At 36.5% G+C, this 15797-nt stretch overlaps 2 protein-coding genes across 4 annotated transcripts in view; one reads left to right on the forward strand and one right to left on the reverse strand.

Annotated features, from left to right (window-relative positions):
• cul4a (cullin 4A) overlaps positions 1 to 4766 on the reverse strand; it is a 31002-nt gene extending 26236 nt beyond the window's left edge. The window contains exons 1-2 of the mRNA XM_016441832.1: positions 4359 to 4766; positions 4003 to 4118 (exon numbers count right to left, since the gene is read on the reverse strand). Coding sequence (XP_016297318.1) covers positions 4003 to 4118; positions 4359 to 4464 — 222 coding nt within the window. The 5' untranslated portion in view covers positions 4465 to 4766. The remainder of the gene's footprint in view (positions 1 to 4002; positions 4119 to 4358) is intronic.
• Positions 4767 to 6961: 2195 nt separating this feature from the next.
• Positions 6962 to 13410, forward strand: pcid2 (PCI domain containing 2). Of its 3 annotated transcripts, none has more exons than XM_016441873.1 (15): positions 6962 to 7053; positions 7377 to 7458; positions 7560 to 7649; positions 8343 to 8416; positions 8497 to 8562; positions 8645 to 8686; positions 8765 to 8819; positions 8929 to 9032; positions 9634 to 9709; positions 10479 to 10620; positions 10704 to 10804; positions 12042 to 12115; positions 12198 to 12323; positions 12397 to 12520; positions 13199 to 13288. In XM_016441873.1, exons 2-15 carry the CDS (start codon positions 7423 to 7425, stop codon positions 13286 to 13288), a joined length of 1200 nt encoding a protein of 399 aa, XP_016297359.1. In that variant the 5' UTR covers positions 6962 to 7053; positions 7377 to 7422. The 3 variants fall into 3 exon arrangements, with proteins under 3 accessions (XP_016297359.1, XP_016297368.1, XP_016297377.1); XM_016441882.1 differs by having other exon boundaries at positions 7380 to 7458; XM_016441891.1 differs by lacking the exon at positions 6962 to 7053 and having other exon boundaries at positions 7423 to 7458; positions 13199 to 13410.
• The last annotated feature ends 2387 nt before the right edge of the window (positions 13411 to 15797 follow it).

Below are 15797 nucleotides of genomic sequence, written 5' to 3' on the forward strand. Positions count from 1 at the left end.
TACTCACACTTTAACTTCTTCTATTCTTGAACACTTGATGATTATCTAATCAAAATAAAAGCGCAGCGCTGAGTCTAGGAGAACTCACCGGTATCACACACACTCCGGAAGCGCTCAACTCGAGCAGCGGTCTAAAACAGTTTATTTAATCACCAAACAGACACAAGTTTACTTCAAGAATGAACAATTTGGCATAGATGAGTTTGAGGTTCGGTGTTTAAAAAACGGAGCAAACGGAAAGAGAAAGCGCGACCTATATTATAGCTCTATAAATGAAGCACACAGACTTTATTAGAGCCACAGAAAGACAAACGTTTTGCTGAAAATGCACAATACACAATTCATTATGTACATTAACAACGATTCGGGACCAATATAATGTAATTTAATGGAAAACTATGTGAATGGCGCGGCAGGATTTTCTGTCGGCTGCATTTAAATCTGCGTCTGAAGTTTCCCGCTCTGTTCAGCGTGCAGTATCACGTGTCTAAACAAATAGCACGTGCTGTCAGTGATTTCAACCACTAGAGGCCGCTCTCGCACTGTGTAATGACAGCAGTCCCTTCTCAGCCGCTCCAGCAATGGATGCAACCCGGAAAACTATTGGCATGGATTTTTGCCGATAACCGATTGTGGGGGCCATCTGCGGTCTCTCGGTGTACAACGGCAAGCCTTGAACAAGGAATCTTGATTGGCAGGTCCTCGCAGACTCGACAATCTGATCCTTCCAGTGCCACCTCAGCGTGGGCTACAATCCGTGTGCATGTCCAGAAACTCAACGGGCCTGCCACACATGCGGTATCCGCGAAGAGACATCTTATCCGCTTGTTAAGTGGTGACGTAAGAAGCGCTGTTTCTGGGTCCAAGCCTCAACTCGCTTCACTTGAGAATACTACCTCCTCAGCAGTCGTTTATGAGCACTGTTTATTCATATTAAACATTTAAGTTAAACGTTTTCAAACTTACGGTGTACACTACAGTCTCCATGCTCACAGCGTCCCAAACACAAATAATTTTTATATTTATTTATTTATATTTATATTTTCATTGCTATCTGGGATTTCGGTATGGAGTTAAAGGTTAGGATTATATTGTTTTTGGTAGTATTACATCACATTGTGAGTGTATATTAGCACCTTTTGTTGTTTTCACGTGGTATTTGATAGAGCGTTTGGAGTGGAAGCGGTGATGCGTGACGTCAGACTTAACAAGCGGATAATTCTTCTCCCACTGGAACACAAGAGGGGATCACGCAGGTCAACGGCGAAACAGGCTCCAGGTGAAGGAGAAAGATTCTGAGGTAAACTGGCGCCCGACATCACCTATATAGCGGCTAAGCCCACCAATCAGGCGAATGCTCGAATTGCTTGCAGAGCAATAGAGTGATTCAATCAGGCTTCAGCATTTCAAAGGAAAAGGATTTAACCATACGTAATGTCGAGAGACTGACTCGATTATTCTGTTAATAACAGAATAAAAAGAAGAAACATTTTGAATGATGAAACATGAAGACAATAAACACACGACTGCGACAATATATGGTTTATTTTTGTTTTTCAAGCCATCTCTGGTATTTTTATAATAATTAAGTATATTTATAATCCATTGTTAATCGACATAGCCTTTTTTTACAGTATAGCATTTCTGCCTCATTCGGTGATAAGAAGCAACATCAGATCACAAAAGGAAGTTATTTCAAACATTTGATTGATGTTGTGGCGTAAAAACATGTTATAATGTTCTCTTTTTTTGGACAACAGGTTTAGAAACGCTTCTCATTGCAAGTCATTTCCTCATCTTAGCGCCCAGATTCACGGGCACAAACAGAGCCAATTCAGAGAGAAATAAAATGCAAGGGAATTATTTAAACGAACAACCAAAAAAAAACGCAATTCACAGGCGCGTATTGAACCGTGGATGTTGTACTGAACGGTTCAATATTATATTGAGAATTGTGGCAGCCCTAATATATATATATATATATATATATACACACACATATGCACATATAAACAGTGATACACTATACAAAGTTTGGGGTAAGAAATGAATACTTTTACTCTTTAAGGGGCCGTTCACATGTCACGCCTAAAAACGCGTGGAAAACGCTAGGCGCGCCGCTTTCTGCTTTTTTTCAGAAGCGTTCGGGCGCTTGCGCTCCGGAGGCATCTGCCGTTGCTAAGCAACTATGGCCTGCGCTCTCCATGAAGACTCGGAAGTTTCAGCAAAGGATAAATGGATTTGCAGCACTAAAAATCGCTTGCAGTAGCAAGCTACTAAATTTATTTAAAAATGGCTATCCCTGTACAGCTATGATCAGCTGTTCCTTCATCTTGGCTGAGCTTTCAATGTTGTTATGGGAAAGGATGAAACTGATTGTTTGGTTCTTGTCACATGACCCGCAGTGCGCTTGCGGCATTCTGAAAAGTTGAAATGTTTTTATCTCGATGTGGCGCGGCCGCTCCTGGAAAAAATGAGCGCGTCGCACCGCATGCGCGTCGCGACCGCTTCCATTATGAGCGCGCCTGCCGCACGTCTTCATTTGAAATAACGAACTTGAGCGCGCAAAAAACGCGATATGTGAATGGCCCCTAAGGATGCATTAATGGATTGATCGAAATTGACAGTAAAGACATTTATAATGTTGCAAATAGGGTTGCAAAGGGGCGGAAAACTTCCAATAAATTTCCGGAAATTTTCCGGAAACTTTCCATGGGAACTTCGTCTGGGGAATTTTGGAAATATTCCAAGTTTGAAACTTACCAGGAATTTATGGATTACAGGGAATTTTTGGGAATTTATGGAAATTAATTGAAAATTTGGGGAAATGTATACAACTATCATATACAAACATAAATATAAACATTTAGTTTGATCATAGGCTCACATGCATGCAAACTAATACAAATTTTATAAATGACATTTTGGGATTTTTGGGGGGGAATCTGTGATGCTGAATTTTGGAAGCACAACTGTTTCCAAAATTGATTATAAATAAGATTATTAGAATGATTTCTGAAGAATCATGTGACACTGAAGACTGGAGTAATGATGTTCAAAATTCAGCTTTGCATCACAAAAAAACATTATATTTTAAAGTATATTAAAAGAGAATTTATTTTAAATTTTAGTACCAGTAATACTGCGCAATATTACTGTTTTGTTCTGTATTTTTGATCAAATAAATGAAGGCTTGATGAGCAAAAGATATGCAATGATTAAAACATTAAAATAGTAATGTTTCCAAACTTTTGACCAGTACTGTACTTCTGTATGATAACAGAAAACTGGCTAGCAGAAAGATCATCACAGCTTGAGCTAGTTTATACCTCATAAATTGTCAATGAAATAGCCAATTAAGCAATAGCTATTGAGCAATGTGTAGGGTAGAAATTAAACTGAAATTGCATTAAATCAGGTTGTTTTAACCAAGATTATGCTGCAAGATTTTTTCTCAACTACATTTAAGTCCCCAGTTCCTGCAATTTTGCTAATTTCCAGTTTATTCCCATTAATTCCCATGGAAAGTTTCCAGTCTTGGAAATTCCCGGAATTTTGCAACCCTAGTTGCAAAAGATTTCTATTTCACATAAATGTTGTTCATTTGAAGTCAGCTAATTATCATATTAGAATGATTTCTGAAGGATCATGTGACAATGAAGACTGGAGTAATGATGCTCTGAAAACTGAAAATCACAGAAATAAATGTAATTTTACAACTTTTACACAAAAAAACTATTATTTTAAACAGTAATAATATTTCAAGATTTTTACTGTATTTTATATCAGATAAATGCAGCCTTGGTGAACAGAAGAGACCTTTATCTTTTGAGCAGCAGTGTATGTCTATATAATAATGTAAAGTAGCAGTGCTTCATTAACAGGTGAATGCACAGATTGACCCTGTGTGACTCTGGATCTCAAATCCTCACGTCTCAGGTGGTTTATATGAGGCTTTAATCTGAATAGATTTATGATCTGGTTTACTGCGGTCTATCTCACCTGGTAAAGCTCCTCCAGGTTATATTTGATTGAAGTGCTGTTCTGAATAGCGCTGACAGCATCTCTGAGCTTCATCCATGTGTCTTCAGTGTAGGAGTCTGTTAGTTTTGGTCTGTCTGTAAAATGCACAAACACAAATTATTTATATTATTTATAATATTATTGAATAGACATAATAAAAACACTGCTTATAATATTCTGTTTGATTTTAAAGTCCAGTGAGCCCTATCTGCCAAATGAACACATTTTACATGACAGTGCTGTGTAGGAAGTTCACATGTTTTGACACAGATATGTGATTAATTACTGATAGTTTGTGTACTTGTGCTGTAGTTGCAGTTTTGTGTTCATCTCACCTTTAAAGTTCTTTATGATGAGTTTCTTAGACGCTCCTGATTTGGCTGATTTGGTGAGTCCGTTAAAGTTTGATTTCTGATTGTGCTGAATATCTTCCGCCATCATGAGCTGGATTTGATCTCAGTGCATTTGAATTCACACATGAAATACAATAAACGCAGAGTTGAGCTGTTAGCTGTTAGCTATAAACCAAAACCAGACCCAAGGAACCGGATCTAAACCTCATGGAGTGTGTTCAGCTGCTGCTGTGGATTGACACGACACACGCCTACAGACATATCCGCAGATATTCATCATGTACTCTTCATATTCATCATATAAACTCCATATTCACTTTGACTGGTCCGCAGCGAGAACCATAACAAGATGGCAAACCAACAGCGAATCTGCCGCCGGAGGATCAGCAGACAGCGCCACACACAGACACACATACACACGCACGCATTGTTGGTATTGGTGGTTTACGGGGACTCTCCATAGGCGTAATGGTTTTTATACTGTACAAACTGTATTTTGTGTCATACCCATGTCATTATACAAATTTGTGTCCTCATAAACCACCCAAACCAGTGCACACACACACAAACACATAAATTAATACTACAAATCATAAATACAGAACATATCAAACTTACTGGTAGCAGCATAAAAAAGTATTATTATTATTATTATTATTATTATTATATAAGATTATTATATTCAGAATACTTCAACAGTCTCAGCATTAAGGTGGAGGGAGTGCAGTCTCCTAACCTCACATTCTGCGGTCTGTTTGTTAAAAAATTAATGATCGATCCATCCGCAAAGAGAGGGGCTGAAGTTTAGGTAATTGATTTTTGTAATTTATGTGGTATTATCGTATTAAAAGCAGAACGAATATCAATAAAAAAGCATCCTTACATAAGAGTACTGGTGCTCCAAGTGTGTCAAGGCTGTGTGCAATGCAGTTAAGACGGCATATCCTCTGTTGATCTATTTGCACTATAGGCAAACTGATGATGGTCAAATTTAAGAGGAATAGCTGCCTTTATGTGTGTCAGTACCAGCCTTTCAAAGCACTTCATAATAATGGGCGTCAAAGTAATCGGTCTGTAATCATTCAAACATTTTGCTGTAAATGTCTTTAACAAAGGGATAATAGTAGTTGATTTAAAACAAGTGGGGACAATAGCCTGTCGAAGTGTGTTATTGGATATATTGGTTAACACATGTGTCAGTTGTTCTGCACACTCTTTCAGAACCCTTCCCTGCACTCCATCCGGTGGTCCAGCTGCTTTCTTGATGTCAATTTTAGTCAGTGTGGACTTCACTTGATGTGGGTGCTGATGAGTACTTGCTCTGTCTACAGTGGTGCAGTAAATGTGATAGGGCTGTTGTTTACATCATCAAAACAAACAAAGAAATGGTTTAAGGACATCGGGGAAAGCAGTGTCCGTGTTGGGCTTATTACCACTCTTGTAATTAGTGATATAGCCTTGATCCCTTTCCACGGGAGTCATTTTTGTTGAAATGTGCCCCAATACTCTGATTATAGTTGTACTTTGCATCCCAGATGCCCTTCCTCAGTTTACCCTGCGCGTTTCGCCTGTATGTCCCCCAATTTAAAAGCAGTATCTCGAGCCTTGAAAAGAGTTTTAACCTTGCCAATAAACCAAGGCTTCTGATTAAAAACACTTTGATGGTTTTTCTTGTAGTCACTTTATCAGTACAGAATTTTATATATGACAGGACTGATGAGGCATAATCCTCTAAATTAGCTCCTTGTGCAAAAAATGTCCCATTCTGTGTTTTCAAAATAATCCAGTAGCCCCTCACTGCAGAACAAAGATCCAGGGGGCGGGGTTGGATCCACATCTAGGGCGTGGAGATGGGTGGCTTTAGGGATCAGGGGGTGGAGACGGGTAGGTTTAGGTATATGTAAGGTGGGAGGAGTTGGATCTGGATCCAACCTCCACACACACACACACACACACACACACACTCATGTTTGTTTCGCTATCTTAGTAAGGACATTACATAGACTTCCATTGTTTTTATAATGAAGCACACACACACACTACTAAAGCTACACATACTGTACAGAACAAAAAAATAATACAAGAAAATACTAAAATATAAAATAATAAATACAACTTTATTTAATTAAATTAAAATTAAAAAATACTTTAGGCCTTCTTTGACAAAACATCTAAAATGCTCACACATTAGATATCTAAACATAAAAAAAACTAAATACACAAGTATTTCTTTAGTTTTCACATGACACTGAGACAAAAATTTACATTAATATAACTCAATGTGACACTCTCATCACTTTATATTTAGAATAAAGCAAATTGTAATTGTCTGTGCATGTCTGCAATTGTAAATGAAACCATTAAAAAAAAAAGAAAACCTTTTGGCAAAAACTGAAATGGCATTATTTTATTATTGACAAAAACTTACCTAGCAGATTAGTATTATAAACAACCCTTTAACGTGCTATTCAAAAAACATGGAGACTCTAAAATGAAATACATGCTTATGCAAGGGCTCATGCTGCTTTAACTCGTGTATTTTATTAATATTTACATTTATGGAAAGTGCAAATTGGAATCCACAGCTGCGTGTTCACACATGTAAACAGGAAGTGCTGCTGTGACGTTAGCGGCTCTGCAGTGAGGTGCACGCGCGAAGTGATGTGAATTCATTTGGGTAAATAAATACAAGTGATTTTCTCAAAAAAATATCGCTTATATAATATAATATTTATTACGCTATTGTATCGTAACGCTTCATGATAATTTAGAGGGTTACTGAAACGAAGAATGAATTAATGAATGAATTAGCAGCTGCGCTAGAGCTAATTTCAAATACTAGAGTTTAATAGCACATATTAAATACTTCATTTATGGATTTAACTGGCCGTATTTGTTTTGTCTCGTATTCTAGTGTGAATTGAATGTTCTGCTGCTTAGGCAGCAGCATTTCTGCTGATCAGATGTGAATGTGACTCAATAGTGCTGCTGTTGTCTCAGTAGGCAGCACACTAGATATCATAACGGCGTGTTTGTGGAGATCAGGATGGCTCATATCACATTGAATCAGTACCTGCAGCAGGTGAGCGAGTTGTTATCTGTCATATATTCTATCATAGTTGTTTTATTGTCCTATGCTTTCTCTTCTGTATGTAATGTGGCTCTTGTCTGTGTTTTCTGAAGGTTCTGGAGGCCATAGACAGCAGAGACGGGGCGTTCTGTGCAGAGATGTTGTCCTTCAAACATCCACACGTGGCCAACCCTCGTCTACAGGTCGAGCGCTCATTGTCCAGCGAAGGACGTTTCAGTGTTTCATCTGCCACAGATGCCCAAATCAAGACCCCCTTTTAAAATGTGTTTTCATATATAAAGACACAACTGATGAATTAAAATGAAAAATACGTGTAAAATATTATTTGTAGAATATCTAGTTTATATTACATTACATTTTTATTTTTTTTTTCTACTCGTGCTAGTAATGTAATTGTTTATTTTAAACAAATTATTTTCATTTATCCAGATATTTAGTAATTTTTATTACTTATGTTTTATAAAATACCCTGTCTCTAAACATTTCCTTGGACCCCCTAGCACTCAAAAAGTTTATTTTTATTTATTTTCTATTTTTAAATTTATTTAGATATGTGGTTTAATATTATTTTTTATAATACACATGGACTGCCTAGCACTTAAAATGTTTTATTTTTGTTTATTTATTTTAATCACACTTTTTGTTTTTATTTCAATTTATTTAGACATTTCGTTTAATTTAATTTTTATTATTTATGTATTTATTTTTAATTGTTTAGTCTTGTTTTTCTCTAAACATTTACATAGACCCCTAGCACACTCAAAATGTTTTTTATTTTTTATTTATTTTTATTTAGATACTTCACTTAATCTTATTTTTTATTATTATTATTTATTTCTTTTTACCCTGTTTCTCTAAACATTTCCATGTTGCAGCTGTCCAGTCCAGAGGAGAAGTGTCAGCAGCTGCTGGAGCCTCCGTATGATGAGATGGTGGCCGCTCATCTCAGGTACTGATTCCTCGTCAATGATGCAGCGATGCATCTCCACTGCATCTTCACTGTCTGACATCTCGTCTCTTCCTCTGCAGATGCACATTCGCTGTGTCTAATCATGACTTTGTAGAGGCCTACAAATGCCAGACGGTGGTGGTTCAATATCCTTTGTGTCGGATCTTCTGGTGTAACTGTATGTTAGATGTGCAGTTGTTCAGTGTTTGATCTTTAACACAGTTGAACATCATTTCTGAAAGCGTTTCAGGCTCATAAAGAGGAGAACTGGTGAGATGTGGCTTATAGATTTGTTTTGTATTAAACCACAAACACAACGGCAGTCGCTGATGATCACTGTGTTTTCAGGGCACTGCCGATCATGTTTGCTGCGACCCTCGACCTTAGGATATTTGCCAATAATGTGAGTAGAGATCATTCATCTGTGGATCTGTAACAACAGCAGCGGCTCATTGTGTGTGTGTGTGTGTGTGTGTGTGTGTGTGTGTGTGTGTGTGTGTGCGAGCGCGCAGGCAGAGCAGCAGCTGCAGTCGAAGGGGAAGGGGAAGGTTGGAGACATGCTGGAGAAAGCAGCTGAACAACTCATGAGCTGCTTTAGAGTGTGTGCCAGTGACAAGTGAGTTACACACACAGTGATACACACACCTCTGACTGTCGTCCACAGCTGATTCTGACCAAGATACACAAGAAGCAGAAACATACAGTAAAAACTGGGAAATATTATTACAATTTAAAATAGTTTTCTGTGTGAATATATTGGAATTTATTCCTGTGATCAAAGCTGAATTTTCAGCTTCATTACTCCAGTCTTCAGCGTCACAAGAACCTTCAGAAATCATTCTAATATGCTGTTTTGCTGCTCAGGAAACATTTCTGGTTATTATCAATGTTGAAAACAGTTGTGCTGCTTCATATTTTTGAGGAAATCATGATTTTATTATTTCTTTGATGAATAAAAAGTTCAATAGAACAGCATTTATTTGAAAAGGAAAAAAAGTAAAATAAATAAATGATTGATTACTTTAAGAAAAATTGTACTCACCTCAAACTTTTGAACTGTAGTGTACATGTTAAATTGATCATTTCTATCACATCATGTCATGTCAAGTGATTAACTTTTACACTGTCATCTATCAGCTGTTGAATGGATCTGTACTGTATAAAGTGAGTCTCAGTGGTGTGTCTGTATGGTCATGTGACGTATTTGTGTGTTTCAGTCGCGCTGGGATCGATGACTCGAAGAAATGGGGAATGTTGTTCCTGATCAATCAGCTCTTCAAGATCTATTTCAAAGTAAGAGTCTGTATAGCTGACCTCTGGCCCATGTTATTTGAGTATCACTGAGATACTGTTATTAGTTTCTGTTAATATTTTGAATTAGATTTTTATTTTTATATTTTCTGCTTTCATGTTAATTTTAGTTAAAAGTTTTAGTAATTTTGCTGTGTGTATTTGTCATTTTTATTAGTTTGTTGTAAATACTGTCTGTTGGTTGTAAATACTGTATGTCTGCGGTTTATTTATTTTTATTTTGGTTTTAGTTATTTTCATACATCAAGTTAAACTAAACGTAAATGAGAAATGTTGTCTAGACAACTACTTCAATAACAATTTTTTTACGGTTTTAGGTTTAACCATTCTCTGCCTCTGACCAGTGTTGTTATTTATATACACTATAGTTTTGTATATAGTATTATGTATGCTACAGTTATGTACTTATATACAGTATTATAGCGTTAATTAATTTGTAAATAATTTGTATTATTTATTTTTATATTATATATATATATATATATATATATATATATACATACATACATACATACATATTTATTTTTTTACCTTTTTACTTTTTAGGTTTAATTTACATTTATTTCAGCTTTAGTTTTTATTTATTTACGGTTAATAATTTTAGAGCTTCATCTTCATTTCAGTTAGTTGCCAAGGCAACATTTCTAGTTTTCTTTTAGTTTAGGTTTTCATGTAATATTTCCATGTTGTTGCATTTGACAGACATGTTTTGAATGATGAGGTTATTGTGGAGTTGTCATGTTTGTCCCAGATCAATAAGCTGCACCTGTGTAAGCCGCTGATCCGCGCCATCGACAGCTCCAACCTGAAGGACGATTACAGCACTGCTCAGCGTGTCACGTACAAATACTATGTGGGCAGGAAAGCCATGTTCGACAGTGACTTCAAACAAGGTGTGACTTCGCAGGTACATGACAGTGATGATGATGATGATGTGAGGTCAGTGATGAAGAACGTCTGTCTCTCGTGTGTCCAGCTGAGGAGTATTTGGCCTTCTCCTTCACGCACTGCCATCGCTCCTGTCAGAGGAACAAGAGGCTTATCCTCATCTACCTGCTGCCCGTCAAGATGCTGCTGGTATGAACACATCTTTTTGACCATTTAAAGCAGTGTTTCTCAACCCTGGTCCTGGGCGCCCCCCAACACTGCACATTTTGTATGTCTCCCTTATCTGACACACCTATTTCAGGTCCTGGAGTTTCTTTTAATGAGCTAATGAGTTGAATCAGGTGTGTTTGATTAGGGAGACACACAAAATGTGCAGTGCTGGGGGGCGCCCAGGACCAGGGTTGAGAAACACTGATTTAAAGACTAGATTTTAGTATTGTGTTGTTGTTTTTTGGATACATGTGTGTCTGGCTGTAAATGAACAGGCAGATGAAGCTGATCAGGAAGAACTTCTGATGCTAAACAAATACTAACATGTTATATTTACAAAAAGTGGTGAATGGAATGAATATATACATAAATTATATCCAGTTATATTTGAAAGATCTAATCATTGGTTTTATTTTGAAAATACAAATGACCAGAGCATATACTGTATGCCAGATGTAGAATTGTTCACACTAGACTTACACATGTATATTTATTGAAAGGAGAAGAATTGCCTTTATGTAATTTTTTTTGTTTTGTTTTATTTTTGTAAGTCTTCCTTGTCTGTAAAACATTTTATTAGAGTGCTTTAAATTATACTAGGAGGAAATATTTTAATTTAAAGAGTACATTAATAAAAAATAAAAAGTTTGTCCTGGGAAAATATTAGAATTTTTATCAAATATCAATTTGAAAGATTGTGTTTTTATTTATTTATTGTTTGTAAAAAATATTATTATTAAGCTATTGTATACAATTTAAGTATTGTTATTAAGACTTTTTAAAATCTTATTACTATAATCTTTTTTTTTTTGCCATGAATATGTAAGTAAATACATTTTAGTGTTATTTTAGTATCATTAATGTACTATTAATAGTTTTTATTAATGTTTTGAGTTTATGTTTGTAGTACTGTTTTTGTGTTTATTTTAGTTAAATGTAGTCATTTTTTTGTGTCTGTCATTTTTATTAATATATTTTGTCTTTTTTTTAAATAATTTTAGTTTGTTATTTTATTACATCAGCTTAAACTAAATTAAAATATGAAATCTTGCCTCGACATATTAGCTGAAATTAAATAAGTTTAAGGTTGTTTTCATATTTTATTTTATTACAGTTAATGTTTATTTTATTTCAAGTAATGAAAAAGCTATTTGGTTGTAGTTTCTGATAATACCCCTAGTGCGTGAAATATGTTCACTGGGTCTTCTGTTCTCAGGGTCACATGCCTACACATCAGCTGCTGAAGAAGTACGACCTTATGCAGTTCGCTGACGTCACCAAAGCCGTGAGGTAAAACACACACACACACACGTCACGCTTACAGTGAGGATGCAGTAGATCACCATGATCATCCTCTGCTTGTGTGTGTCAGCGAGGGGAACCTCCTGCTCCTCAATGAAGCTCTGGTCAAACATGAGACCTTCTTCATCCGTTGCGGCATCTTCCTCATTCTGGAGAAGCTGAAGATTATCACCTACAGGAACCTCTTCAAGAAAGTGTGAGTGATTCATTCAAATGGCTCTGATCTGGTTTGTGGTTTCTGTGACATCCGTTCGTCCGTCCGTCTGCAGGTACCATCTGCTGAAAACCCATCAGCTTCCTCTGGATGCCTTCCTGGTGGCGCTGAAGATGATGAAGGTGGAGGATGTGGACATCGATGAGGTTCAGTGCATCCTCGCCAACCTCATCTACATGGTGAGATGCACATGTCACTTCCTGTTGACCATCAGACACGGAATGTAATTCCAAAACAAACGGCAAATATTGACAGATTGAAGCTTTAGAGTGTATCATTCTGTGATACAGATACAGTTCATTAATAAGTTACATTGTGTAATTTCAGGCTGAATTATTCATGTTTTGAATTAGCATATTTAGCATATTCATATTTTGTCATTTTTATTAGTTTTTTAATATATATACAGTGGGTACGGAAAGTATTCAGACCCCCTTCAATTTTTCACTCTTTGTTATATTGTAGCCATTTGCTAAAATCATATAAGTTAATTTTTTTTCCTCATTAACATACACACAGCACCCCATATTGACAGAAAAACACAGAATTGTTGACATTTTTGCAGATTTATTAAAAAAGAAAAACTGAAATATCACATGGTCCTAAGTATTCAGACCCTTTGGGTTTAATTTTATTTCAAATTTAGCTTTTTTTTTCTCTCTAGATAGTTATTTTAGTGCTTTAACTTGCACTTATTTCAGTTTGTTGTGAAGGCAACATTTCAGATTTTTTTAGTTTGTTTTTCATCAAATTTTTGTATTTTATTTCAGTGATCAGACATGTTTTAGTTGTAGTGCTGCTGCTATGTGTGAATGAGTGTGATTCTGTTGGTTTGACGTGTTTTCTCTCTATCTCAGGGTCACATCAAGGGTTATATTTCCCATCAGCACCAGAAGCTGGTTGTCAGCAAGCAGAATCCGTTTCCTCCACTGTCCAGCGTATCCTAACCATCAGCTCCCGGAATGCACCTGTTCCTCTACAATAATGTCAAACATGCTTGTCCTCAACTTCATTCTCATTTTGTTCACACTCTTTTTTTTTATTGATTTACAAATAAACATCACACTGTTTTGTACTTTTGTGAGTTTTATTTCATGCTGCAGCGGCTCAAAACACGTTAGAATAAAGCAGCGGTTGGGAACCTATAGCTTGTCAGCTACACCTGGCTCTTTAACAAAGCATGTGGGTGAAATGATAGATAAAACATTAAACACATCACTAGAGTTCAGCTTTCTGAAGAAAAGCAGCCAATTACAACTCGTTTGTTGTACAGTACACCTGCACTCAGATTCAAGCAGCTACAGAGTTTGTTTGTTGTAATGGCATAAAGAAAGATGTCAAGGGATGTGCTTGATATTAAAAAGAAATATTAAAAGCCCATGAAAGAGAATTGAATCCGCTACTGACAGGATGATTTCTGTGCTCGCGCTGTAAACGGAACACGGACAAGCACAGTAGTCCTGCTGCGTTCCATTTGTACTTGGGAGTTGGAAATTCTGAGTTCCCAGTAGGAACTTTTAATTAAAACACCCTCCCAAGTCAGAGTTCTGACTCGGAATCTCCGAGGAATCGCAACAACTCCAACTTCAGAACCAATATGGCTGCTCAGTGCATCAGCAGAATACATTTTGCATTATCTGTGCAAAATACTGCTTCTTCTTTTTTTTAAGTGTACCACCTTCTGAACTTTGTTGAAACTTTTTATTAGAACAAACATTACGACAAGAAAACTAATTATTACACATTATCAAAATGCTGCTTTTTATGTTTTTAATCAACTGGTATTGCTAACAATGGATGTGTCCATCTTGGTTTTCTAACTTCTCTATTTATTTATTTATTTCTTATCTTTATTTATAACTTCTCTATTTAGAACATACAAAAATCAATGTCAGGGGTGAGTACAATTGAAAATACAATTACAGATTACAAAATCAGGAAACATTATAAAAATAACAGAGAGTTTTAAGGGCTTTAAAGTTGCTGGATATAAGATGAGTGTCCAGGTAGGATTTAAGTTGCTTACAGAAAACAAAAAAGTAGGGCTTAGCACCCTGAAATTTACAATTGAGTAAAAAAAAAAATTGCTGGCATAATGTTTATCAAAAATATTGGTCCTTAAATCAGTTAAGTCTTCCTGAATTTTGCTCTGAAGTGTTATGATCCTGATAACACCTTTTCCTCTTCGTACCTTTTCTGTTTTGCCAAGTTGGTGCTGAAATGCCTAACATAATCCTATTTCATTTTTTACTAACTCACAGTTTAGTATTTTTTGTCAGTTTTTGTTTTATTCAGCTGTATTTAATCAGTGCAACTTAGAACATCCAAGTGAAAGATATAACACCAACATGTCAGAAAAAAAAACAATTAAAAAAACAGAATCAGAGTTGGAAAAAGGATCACCCTCGAATCGGTATTTTGTTGAACCACCTTTTGCTTTAATTACAGCCTTTAGTCTGGTGTGATATGTCTCTGTCTCTACTAACTTTGCACATCTAGACTTTGCAATATTTGCCCACTCTTTTTTGCAGAACTGCTCAAGTTCAGTTAAATTTGATGGAGACCATTTGTGGACTGCAGTCTTCAAGTTATTCTACAGATTTTCAATGGGGTTTAAATCTGGGCTCTGACTAGACCATGCAAGGACATTCACCTTTTTCTTCTTCAACCAGTGTGTGCTCAGTTTTGCTGTGTGCTTTGGGTCATTGTCATGTTGGAAGGTAAACCATCTTCCCATTGACAACTTTCTGGCAGAGGGCAGCAGATTTTTCTCAAGAATTTGATGTTATTTTGCCCCATCCATTTTTCCTTCCATCCTGACAAGTGCTCCAGTCCCTGCTGCAGAGAAACACTCCCCATAACAGGATATTAGCACCTCCATACTTTACTGTAGGAATGGTGTTTTTTGGATGGTGAGCTATATTGGATTTCTGCCAGACATATCGTTTGGTGTTGAGGCCAAATAATTAAATTTTAGTCTCATCTGCCGCAGAATCTTTAAGGTGTGTTTTGGCAAAGCTCAGTCATGACTGCATGTGGCCTTTCCTGAGTGGCTTTTTTTTTTCTTTCAACCCTCCCATACAAGCCACATTTGTGGAGAATTTGTGATATTGTTGTCACATGCACACAATGAGCACTCTTTGTCATAAATTCCTTCAGCTGCTTCAGAGTTGCTGTAAGTCTCTTGGTAGCCTCTCTGACCAGTTTTCTCCTGGCTCTTTCATCCAGTTTGGAACGACGAAAAAAATATCTTGCTGCATAATTTTGGTTAAAACAACCAGATTTAATGTATTTTTCAATTGAATTTCTACCCTGCATATTCCTCAAATCACATGCACACAGCACTGCAGGACTATTGAGGCCACACCTCCACATGCACTGTGCATTCCTCCATGCACCAATCATTTCTTGAATCCTGCACACAAAATAACTTTAAATATGTCCATCTCGATGAGT

This window comes from Sinocyclocheilus anshuiensis, unplaced genomic scaffold, assembly GCF_001515605.1.
Source record: "Sinocyclocheilus anshuiensis isolate Anshui unplaced genomic scaffold, SAMN03320099.WGS_v1.1 scaffold2063, whole genome shotgun sequence".
Taxonomy (NCBI): Eukaryota; Metazoa; Chordata; class Actinopteri; order Cypriniformes; family Cyprinidae; genus Sinocyclocheilus; species Sinocyclocheilus anshuiensis.

Coding starts and splice junctions, on each gene's coding strand:
- pcid2 (XM_016441873.1), top strand. CDS start 7,423: ATGGCTCATATCACATTGAATCAGTACCTGCAGCAG. Junction 9,710..10,478: donor TCTTCAAGATCTATTTCAAA/GTAAGAGTCTGT, acceptor TGTTTGTCCCAG/ATCAATAAGCTGCACCTGTG. Junction 10,805..12,041: donor TGCCCGTCAAGATGCTGCTG/GTATGAACACAT, acceptor TTCTGTTCTCAG/GGTCACATGCCTACACATCA.